The sequence below is a fragment of the Leuresthes tenuis genome, unplaced genomic scaffold, assembly GCF_036924035.1.
Source record: "Leuresthes tenuis unplaced genomic scaffold, fLeuTen1.0.hap1 SCAF_14, whole genome shotgun sequence".
In the NCBI taxonomy this organism is placed as follows: domain Eukaryota; kingdom Metazoa; phylum Chordata; class Actinopteri; order Atheriniformes; family Atherinopsidae; genus Leuresthes; species Leuresthes tenuis.
The window spans coordinates 9,592,252-9,603,420 of NW_027325368.1; the positions used below are offsets into that span (position 1 = coordinate 9,592,252).

General features: G+C 40.9%; 1 protein-coding gene across 1 annotated transcript; it reads left to right on the forward strand.

Annotated features, from left to right (window-relative positions):
* Positions 1-8,396: 8,396 nt before the first annotated feature.
* Positions 8,397-10,835, forward strand: klf2b (Kruppel like factor 2b). The gene is made up of 3 exons (XM_072363176.1): positions 8,397-8,745; positions 8,976-9,888; positions 10,003-10,835. The coding sequence occupies exons 1-3, from the start codon at positions 8,674-8,676 to the stop codon at positions 10,176-10,178; spliced, it is 1,161 nt and encodes a 386-aa protein (XP_072219277.1). The 5' UTR covers positions 8,397-8,673; the 3' UTR covers positions 10,179-10,835.
* Positions 10,836-11,169: the final 334 nt, after the last annotated feature.

The window sequence follows — 11,169 nt, forward strand, 5'->3', positions numbered from 1 at the left end:
ATAGATAGTACCTTTCGATTCAGATGTGCTGAAATTTCCATGCAGTTATTCTGTTATTGTTGTCTTAGATTTCTATCCACTCATTCTCAATATCGTCACATTATTACACAGTCACAGCTACAGTCAATGCATCAATATGGTACCAAAAACAACTGAGCTCAGTTTTGTGTCAGAAAGCTTTGCATCAGAGTTGTGGAGAGAGAGCTTAATCACCATGTGCTCTCAACCAAATACTGCTAGCCTGTGCTGTCCATCACCTCAGATTTGATGTATCCATATCTGTTTATCTAACACCTAACAAATGATAACAGATGCATAATTATGAAGCACTGTTGCACTGAAGTAGTTTATGAAGTGCAGCAGCAGCTGGCTACCCTTATCTCCTAATGAATCCTTTATACAGTGAAAACTACAGTATGAAGTGGGTTAATCAAGGAATAAGTGGAACATAGCCCTCATCTCATGTTGTTTTTGTGAATGGAAATCAATCTAGGTTCAAATGTTGTCAGCATGCTCAGTCCATGTGGTTACAATATCTGGGTTGGGCACAGTTGGTTGCAGAGGGAATTTACATCGCACAGGCCTTGAAAATGGTGAGTTTCCTTTAAGTGCTCTAAATGTTCTCTTTTTTTCAAACCCTACCATTCCCTCAGCTTGTCTAGTAACTTTAGCTCTCTGTTTGGAGTACCCTTCGTAAAGTTTTACATAAGCAGAGACTTCTAGATCAATTATGCCACAATAGGTGTCATCAGACGGAGAGGAGATGCATTGGCTGAGGTCAAGCATATTAAATCAGATTTGAATTCTGAATTCTGATGTTTCTGAAGACTGCCCTCTCCATGGAGGTGAAACATGCTGAAACTAGCAACTGAATCAGCTTTTTTTTTTCTAAAGAATTTCCTGCTCTGCTAACGAAACCTCCATGGCTCTGAGGTGTAAAGGCATAACTGATGTCATATTAGTAACAACGTATGAAATGAAAATCAGAAAGGCATGTGAAAATGCAAAGGCATCACTCATTTGATGGCCCATGTAACTTAACAGATTACTATTTTACTTCACAGTCACTGCACTGCCATTATTTTTGTCAGATAGCTTTATACTGTGAAAACACACCCAAAACATTAATGTGGCTCGAGTGTTGATATGCTCAAGTTCAAATGTATGATAATGAAGCTCAAGCCAATGATAACAGGATTTTCTTCAATGTGGACATATTGCAGCAGTTTTTTAAGTCTGTGGAATAATGCTCATGATGAGTAATGTGAACTTTTCACATTCAGAAAAGAGTTTTGAAATATCTTTTGACCCAGAATTGATCCTCAGACTCCTCATATACATTTGTCAGGTAGGCTTGCTGGGGTTTTTTTGTCATATCATAGTTTTCTACTCATTAACCCCCGATCTGAATTTTAGACCTACGTGATGCTTCAGCTGATGACACGTCACTGACTCCCACTGGATTTCATAAAAGATAACAGACATTCGTGACATAGTTCCATTCCTTTCAACACTACATTATAACTCACAATTACTCATTTACCAAAGAATTATTCTCTGACTCCTGGTTATTTGGCTGAAAATTCACCAGGCCTTTTTAAGAGACTTTACAATCATCTATTGAGCAAAACACAACATCTATTCACTCTTGCAGAACCAAGATCTTCTTTTTGCAAGAGTGTGGTTTTGTAGAAATAGACGAGCGCGCTTAAGCAATGGTATCCAGGTGTAGGAAAGGAAATACCTGGAGAATTCCTTTCTTCAGGAATGTTTTTATTAGCCTTTTTACAAATGTCGCCATTTTAAGGTGTGTACACTATAAAGTGCACTGCAGGCTGGATCACTCAATCAAGTGGAGCATGGCTTCAATGGGGAACCTGTACCAAAGCTGGGGTTATGTTATTTGAACAGCTGGCACAGTTTAGCTCGGCATGTTCAAATGTGAGCAAGTTTAAGGCTGTAGTACCTCGTAGAGAAAAAAAAAAATTACAGTCCTCCCCAGTTTTCAGCAGGATAGACTTTATACAGTTTGATCCTGCTCAAACTTTTGGATCAAACAGAGTGAACCAGCTGACACTATATGAGTGAGACGTCAATGCAAACAGCACAGAAAGAAGAGCGCTTAACTTAACATCAGTGAGACCCTTCACACATTATGCAAAGTCAGTACAGTGTATTTAAGGAGCAGACTATCTTGATAGCAACAGTCAGCTAAAAGCAAGTTCGCTTAGCTTAGCACAGAGACTCAAAAAGGGAATAAGGGAGTATCTAGAGTTGCTCTAGACTCATGTCAAAAAAATATTTGTGCAGAAACATGTGTTAGACCACCAATTGTTGTTTGTTTTCTTCAAAAGATATGTAAATGGTTTATTAATGAGTTTAATACTTGAGAATAACATCAATTCTAAAATCCAATCTAATTCAGCAAAATACTGGATGAGCATATTTTCAAAAAATTCAACTTGACTATCCCAGCGGTCATCGGGTGAAAGGCGGGGTACACCTGGACAGGTCGCCAGTCCATCACAGGGCCACACAGAGACTAACGAGACAAACAACCATGTACGCTCACACTCCTAAGGACAATTTTAGAGTCAACAATTAACCTAACATGCATGTTTTTGGACGGTGGGAGGAAGCCGGAGTACCCGGAGAGAACCCACGCGTACACGGGGAAAACATGCAAACTCCACACAGAAAGGCCCCCGGTGGGGATCGAACCTGCAACCCTCTTGCTGTGAGGCGACGGCGCTGCTTACCCATTCTTATTTATCAAATAAAAAGGACCTTTCTTGGTACAAGAAACGCAACAGTTTCAGTCAGCTTAGCCGTGCGCGTGTGTGTAGTGACCGAGAGGAACCAGTATGATTCCTGTTGTTAACAGCTAGTAAATCAGGCCCATCCCCTCGGTGCTCTACTAGCTCAATTATATCCACATGTAGCCATTATTCCTGCCATGTTAGCTGGAGTGAGCTGCATATTTTTAAATGGTGGGTTTCCATAACACTTGCTGAAAGCTACACTAGTTGTCGAAACACATGTTTGGGTTCTATGAAAGCCAGAAGCTGGCTGTTTTAATGCAGAGTGGCTATGGAACACAGCAGGATCCAGTGTAAACTCTTTGTTTTCAGACAAATCACTGCTGTGATGTTTGCGGTGGTGAATATCCGGTTCGTTACCTGTAGAGACTCACAAATAAAAACTTTATTTATACAAGATGGGTAAAGTTCTATAGGAAATTCTAAATTCAAGTTTTCATGGTTTTGTTTTAGCTTTTATTTCATCTGTTGCAATGAGGTGATGATGCAAATTTGTGGTCATTTGTTTTTCTGATAGGTGACATTGTAATAACATTGTAAAGATGTTTCTATAGTTTAACCTTGATTTTGAAAATGTTTCAGAAAGTATTTGGGCCAAGAGTCAGTATCTGATTAATTTGTATTTTAAAACCCCTAAATCAGCTTCCATGATATATTTGGACACTAATGAAAAACTCTCGAAACAATGTACTTCTTGTTTGTCTAAATAGTAAGACTGAGAAGTTAAACTGGTCAGTCTCTGATCTCCAGTATCAACTGGCTTACTTAACAATGTTATCAACCAGACAGGGTCACGAAACACATTATTCAAATACGTGTACTGTACTACCAAGTAATGACCATGGAAGTGACAGTTCTATTTGGTGACAATTACCTTTTTATTGTGAAATTGAACTTTGCCAGATGCTGCCAGTAGGTAAAGGATTGTCACTGGGCAATTGTTTTACCATATGCTTGAGAGTTTCTGGATTCAGAGTGGGACTAGAGCCAGTTCTGTGTCATGCCTTCGGCGCGTGCCAACCTTTAGCTAAACACCCTCCCCCCACCTTTTTTTTCCAGCGAGGGGGATGGAGAGCCTTAATGCTATCATTCTTTGATTCTGTTTGAATCTGGCCGCATGTGAGCAGGAAAAGGAGCCAAACGTGCTTCCTGAGTGTTTCAGGGGGGGAAATGCTGTAATAAGCAAGGGGTGGGTGTTTAAAAATAACTGGGCTATATAAGCCCAGAGCAGGATCCTAGTCACTCTCAAACTCCCACTGACTCTCGCTCAGTCAGGACGTTTTGTGCATTACTGCCATTAGCTCTCTCTCACACACACACACATGTTTTCCGTGAAAGTTGGAGGATGCAGGGCTGATGTGTCCAGATCCTCACCACAGTGATGAAGCACTTACAGACTTTACACAGACATGATGCATGCCAGCATTCTTGTCTTTAATTTGAGCTGCCCAATGACAACTTTAAGTGACAACACATGGTTTCATCATGGAAAGCATGAGATGTACTGTACAATTAGGCGTATAAACAGACTCGGTTCCACCAATACTTTGAGACAAATACAAAATTGAAATATTAACCATCATATTCCTAACATCTGTATTTGTAGGTATTATTATTCATAAAAAAAGTTCCCATTTGAAGGGACTGTATATGTTCTTCCACAATCATTGAAAGATTGTATACACTCACTGTAATTCTTTCAGAAATTTGTCATTGAATGAGGTGAAAGCACACTCATAATTGACTTCAATTATTTAAACTTCTACCGAAAAATGTTTTGTTTTCTCGTGTGCAGAACTGATGTTACGTTGTTTTTCAGAGAAAGTTAAAAAAAATCTCAACATAAATGTGCATTTTTGTGAGACCAAGTGCATTAAGAAAACAGAATATTTGAAAGACTGTCAACTGCTCAGATAAAACAGCTGTACCAAAAGAGAAGACATTACCATTGTGAAATGTTCTGTTTTGATTTCCCAATGGTAAAACTGTTGTGTAAATGTCAAAACAGAAAAAGAATTTTCTGAAGCTTGTGGTCATCCACATTTAACACTTGCTACAGCTTCAGTGGTTCCATGAGGCAGGGTCAAGAATCTGAGGCGGACACTGAATCCCCACCAGCTCCAAGGTGTTTGCCCTGTTTTTGACCTCTGACCTCTCTCCAGAGGTGGACAGCAAAAGGTGCATTCCCCTGGAGGGATAAATGGAGCAGCGCCTCTTTATGAAGTTCTTACAAATCTCTTAAAGAGCAACCTCCACTGACAAATGTTTTTCAGTGGGCTGCTGCAGAAAAAAAAGTTAGAAAAGTGTCCCACCCATCGTATGTGAGGCCCTGACAGCCTGCTCAAATGAAATTATCTCATTGGGTATGTACACTTCTCCACAGGAAGTGACGGCTCAGATTGAAATACAAACCTGTCTCGTAAACGTCATGCGAATTACTGAGTGCTCCCACCAGACCTGCCAACTGTCTTCTTTTTTTTTTCCCTGCGGATATCATCCCAAAGTAGAGCACACTGTGTGCAGTTTTACAGGCTTTTGCGCTGCTATCCGGCTGGCATTTGAATGCACACAGTGCAGAGTTCTCCACTGAAGTCTTTGCACAGTTTTGACCAGGTCCTGTTAATGCGTCATGTAGAAAGAAGCTTTAAATCATGACAAGTTTCCACTACGTGAGTTCTGATCAGAGCAATTGTTTAATAGATATGTTGTGGGTTTTTTTTTCAAAGGTTACATCACAATTAACTTACATGTGTGTCTAAGAGTTAGTACTGTTTATTAAAATCAATTAAAACAAACCTCAAAAAAGAAATAGTGTAGACAACAACTTCTCCTGTTCACTTCAAGTATCCTGAAAAGAGCAGATTGACGTTTGTGAGAATCAAGCCAACAAATAATGCAGCTTATCTCTTTTACTTACAAATAAAAAAAAAGATTAAATTAAGGTCAAATATCTTAACACTTTGAGATCTCAATGTATTTCAGGCTTTACTTTTCTAGAGTGACTGGTTAGGGTTCAAACTACAGTACTGATGTCATTCTTCAACAGTATGTGACATACTCTGACACAAAAAACATAAAATGTGCTGTAATAAAATGTAACATTACTTGGCGTGTTAATCAACTGCTAGATTTGGGATGAGCTAAGGAATTTAAGTTGTCTTGGAGTCAGAGCCTGTTACCTTTGGACAGAGCAAGGCTGCCATACTCCCATTGTGTCTTTGTGCTTGGCTAGAAAAAAACTTGTCGTGTCCTAGCTGTGGCTTCATGTTGAACACACAATTATGAGTAAAGTAGGAATCTTCTCATCTTCTCTGTCACCTAAATATATATAACTATCTGTTTAAACTACTCCTATGGACAAGAGTTTAAAATCAATCTCAAACCATAAAAGAACATCTTATATTCTTGATGACATGGATACACAGCAAGTGTTTTTAGCATGGACTCTAACGAGTCAGAAATGTTGCACAAGAATTCTTAAGTAAAACAGAAGTGTTTTTGTGAATAAATTTAAATGACTACAACTACCGAGAGTTGAGTTGTAGATCAAGTTCCCTAAAATGAAACTTTAAGGCATTATAAGATGTTGAAGGTGGCTGAGTAACAGGGGAAGTGAGACCACTCTCACTCTCACTGGTAGCAGAGCAGGGGAGGGTTCAGGGGTCAGAGTCAGCAGTCAGGGGTTCGAACATTAGGCTGGCTGCTTCTGCTGGCTCTACACGTTTCCTCTCTGGCCTTACTGGACTCCCTCTGCGTGACGCACTTTCCACTGAACACACAGTGCAGCTCAGGCATCAGGATGTGGAAACCTCACAGCTGCACTTACAGAGTTTATTGGTGATGGTGGACATGACAGCTTGATGATAGGCGATGTATCTGTCACGAGGAGCTGAGTTGCACAGGTTATGTGTACTTTCTGTTCTGGGAAAGTGACTACAGATATGCCAACTGTATTTAAGCACAGCTTTCAGGTATTAGTACATCACTGAAGTATGTCCAACACGTTTCAGATGGCTGTATAGTGCTTTTCACTCTAACATTTGTGAACGTAAACTTGTCTTATCTAGATTTCTAAAACCAAAAGCTAAAGCTAAACTTAGCTCCACACCCTCGGATTTGGCTTATAAAAATCCCATATTTGAAAAAACAGCTAAGAGTGCCGTTCTCCATGCACAGTGAGAACTTTTATAACTTTTGTAGTTCAGCTTTCAGACTTCAGACTTCAGATAGATAGATAGATAGATAGATAGATAGATAGATAGATAGATAGATAGATAGATAGATAGATAGATAGATAGATAGATAGATAGATAGATAGATAGATAGATAGATAGATAGATAGATAGATAGATAGATAGATAGATAGATAGATAGATAGATAGATAGATAGATAGATAGATAGATAGATAGATACATGGTATGTAAGGGCCTGTTTTCTTATTATCCTTTATATGTAATTTATTATTGTTTGTTTGTTTTTCTTTGATCTTCTCAACCTGTCCAAGTTTTGCACTTCACATCTTAAGTAAAGTAGATGGAAGTAGCCAGATTTCAAGATAACCCTCAGGGTAAGACGATACAAAGAGAGGAGTTTTACAGTAAAACCGTTTACCTGTTTAGAAAACGGTCCCACAATCATATAAGAAACCAGATCTCTCTGTAGAAACACCAACAAGCATGCAAGTTCATTTGTGATGTAAATTTGACCCCAATCGACACTAAAGCCCCCAAGTCTTGCATTTACATCTGAATGGAACGTAACCTTAAATCATGTTTACATCGAGTGGTTGAAGGGTGAAAAAACAAAAACCCTCTGAAAATCGTTTCAGACGAGCCTGGCGCCTGTTTGGACAAGCCCGCTGTGAAAGAACAAAACCATCTTCCATTAATGATAATGAGCCGAGAGCAAGGCGCGCCAAGCAGGTGGATGCAGCAACACATTCACAGAACAGAGCATCGACACTGAAGTGCTTTAAAAACCGGGACTTGTTTTTTTCCATTATCATTTGGTTTTCATTGTTTTGTACTTTTTGCTGTTGGCATACTCACTTCGAGCATTCAAATTGATGCTTCCGCGGCCATTTGAATGCTTGAAGTGAGTGCAGGTTTACATTTTTAGAAGTGTTTCTCTTCGTAATAAGAAAAGACCAAATAACACTGTTTGACTTGATATAATGATCTGGTGAGATCAGGTGGAAGAATCAACAAAGACCCATAATGCATGACATTCACTATTTAAGTTGATGTTTATGGCGTTTCCGTGCCACCAGATTCATGTGTCATGTTTTTCTTCTCATTACTCCGAAATCAGTCAAATTTGCTCAGCCCTATCCGTCAAGATGATAAAGTGGGGCAACTGACGAGCTTCACGTTAAGCTGTTGGTGCAGCCTGTGCTCCGGCAGCTTCTGTTATCAGGCTTGTTCTTTTCAACTTATTACGTAAGTATTTATGGTTGCTATACAGCCCGTGTGTGTTTGTAATTTACTTGAAAGTTGAAGGTTGGGCGTGCGTGTGGAGTGCGTCAGCCTGTGGGAGGTCCTAAGCTTTATAGGCTGCTCAGCGCTGCCTTGCCTGTCATAGAGCGCACTGTGCCCGGCAGCCTGCAGGAACGGCTTTATAAAGAGCTAAATTTACCAAACTTTACGTTGTTTCCTGAGCTCTCACAATTGGCCAGGCTAACTCGGCTTAGAGAGTTATAAGGTTGAGGGGACCTCCTACCACTGTTAAACTTGTTCATGTATTTGAAGCGCAGCTGTGGAGAGAGGCGACCGTGAACTAGGCGCACAGATTCTGTTGCGGCTGCCGCTCTATTCAACGCGATTTTGACAAGAGATATTTTTATTTCACCAAACGATGGCCTTATCCGGAGTGATGCTACCGTCATTTTCGACATTCTCAAACCAAAGAGAAAAAACCTGGGAAAATGTAAGTGACAATTTTTAACTGAGTGTTTTAAAAGTTAGATCATGAGAAAATGAACATTTCTTAAAAACGTTTATCTTTGTACATTAGGGAAGGAAAAAAAGACCAAATATATAGAATTACAATAGTACAACAGTAATATATAGCTGCAATTAATTGATTATTGGATTACTGTCTGCAGTTTTAAAGCAACTTTATATGCATCATGACTCAATATCCATTTGTTCCTACAGAGGTGGAAAGGAGATATGGACAAATTAGTCTCTACCAGTTGCTCCATGCTTGAAATGGTACAAAGCCTGGACAATCACAGTAAAAAGGACGACGAGGATCTGAGTAATTATTTGGATCTGGATTTTATTCTCTCCAACACAACTGGCTCAGACAGCACGGCGGAATATGTTGGCACAACTGACACCAGCATGTACACAACTGGAAACTCCGTGCCACCATACCCCGCAGACGATCAGCGCTCCCCGCCACCCCCGTACGGCGCCAGCCTCATGACAGAGCTGCTCCGCTCCGAGGGCACTGGCAACTATGGCATTACGCGCAACCCCAGCGTCCAGGGGAGATTTTATGTTAACACGGCACATTTCTGTCGCCCGGAAAACATCAAAGTTGAGCCACCCATGGACAGTTACGGTCCCGTTTTGGGCATGGTGCCTCAGAGCTGTAGCAAAATCAAGCAAGAAGGCAACGTCTCGTGCATGATGTCCTTTGAGCAGCCACGGGTGGCCATCTCTCCGCGGGCAGCCAGCAACATGACCCCACCTCTGAGCCCCGATGACCAGGGAGCCGCGGACTGCCAGGCACAGCTGTGCCAGCCCATGAATTTCCAACAGAAATACCACACAGCGGCGGCTTTCCAGCACCACACACAGGCTTCCCAGATGCAGATGTCCTACCACGCTCCGCATACTGGTTTCGGCATGTATGATGAAGGTCTCAACCTGCAGCCAGTCGCGCAGAGGGTTATGCTCACACCACCCTCATCTCCCCTCGAGCTGTTAGAGTCGAAACCCAAAAGAGGGCGACGCACGTGGCCACGGAAGCGCACTGCCACGCACACCTGTACCTTCGCTGGCTGCGGAAAAACCTACACCAAGAGCTCACACCTGAAGGCACATCTCCGAACACACACCGGTAGGTTTAAGCTCTTCTTCATCGTAATCATTTGTGCGTCATTGCGCACAGTTCTCGTTCGTCTTGTTCGTCTTTAAACGCATGCTAATAAATTCTGATGTTGTCTCCTTGCAGGTGAGAAGCCATACCACTGCAGTTGGGAAGGTTGTGGATGGAAATTCGCCCGCTCCGATGAGCTGACCCGTCATTTCCGTAAACACACCGGGCACAGGCCATTCCAGTGCCACCTGTGTGAGCGCGCCTTCTCCAGGTCTGACCATTTGGCACTTCACATGAAGAGACACATGTGAAGGAGCCCATTGAGGACTTGGGATTCACAGAGGGATTGTATTATTTTTATTTTGATTCAAGTGTATTTTTATTTAAATTGCTCTCCGCGTGGCCAAATTCTTTTTATATAATATTGAATTAAAAAAGTTTTAGTGTTATTATTTTCTAATAACGTAGCTGGTACTACTTTGGTTGTATAAAAGCTTTAGAAAAGTTTTGTTTGCTTAAGAGCAGGCAGATCAAGAAGGGGCTGGCCCTGTACATACTACTCTTCTCTGACAGAACTGGAATGCTGTGTTTGACACAAAAGTGCCTTTCTATGACTGTGCTACTGTAAAACTCTTTGTGACAGAACGACGTGGTCAAAAAGAAAAAAAAATGTACATGTTCTCGTTGACAGGGGTGAAATGCACATGCAGTTGCCTAACTTGTGCAGAGACAATGTTTTACTTAAACTGCCTCAGTGTCTGAACTGCCTTTACTGTTTCATTTCCAATGCCCCCCCTCCCATTTGGAACTTTTGTCTTCTTGGTGTGAAACTCTTGGATCCAGCCCTTCTGTACACTATCAGGGCTTGATGTCCTGTGCATTATTTTTTACTTAAATTTATAAATAAGTACATGGATTTTATACTGTAAAATGTATTTATTGTAAATATTAAAAGAAATTGATTTGAACCTTTGACTGGGAAACTCATGACTTTTCATGCACACTTAGTCATCTTAGGTACACCTCGTTCACACATTTTAATTAACCACATCCACCCACTCAACAAAGGTTTCACAACAGTGCTTGAAAATAGGAGCAGCAAACCTGCAAGGTATCAGGTCAGTTACACAGATACATTTTGCAATTGTAGATGCAAACTTTTAAAACATGAGCATTTGATTTCCACAGTGATGTTTTGCAGCTGCAAGACAGAGAAGGGCAGTCGCTTGTGGGCTTAGCCTATAAATACAAACACTCCATTTCCATAATTACAGAGTGAGCCAGGAGCCGTCTGGACAGAGG

Bases quoted from the DNA above. Each gene is read 5' to 3' on its own strand.
- klf2b (XM_072363176.1), top strand. From the start codon at position 8,674: ATGGCCTTATCCGGAGTGATGCTACCGTCATTTTCGACATTCTCAAAC. The intron at 8,746-8,975 runs GTAAGTGACAAT...TTGTTCCTACAG, and splicing joins GAGAAAAAACCTGGGAAAAT to AGGTGGAAAGGAGATATGGA. The intron at 9,889-10,002 runs GTAGGTTTAAGC...GTCTCCTTGCAG, and splicing joins ACATCTCCGAACACACACCG to GTGAGAAGCCATACCACTGC.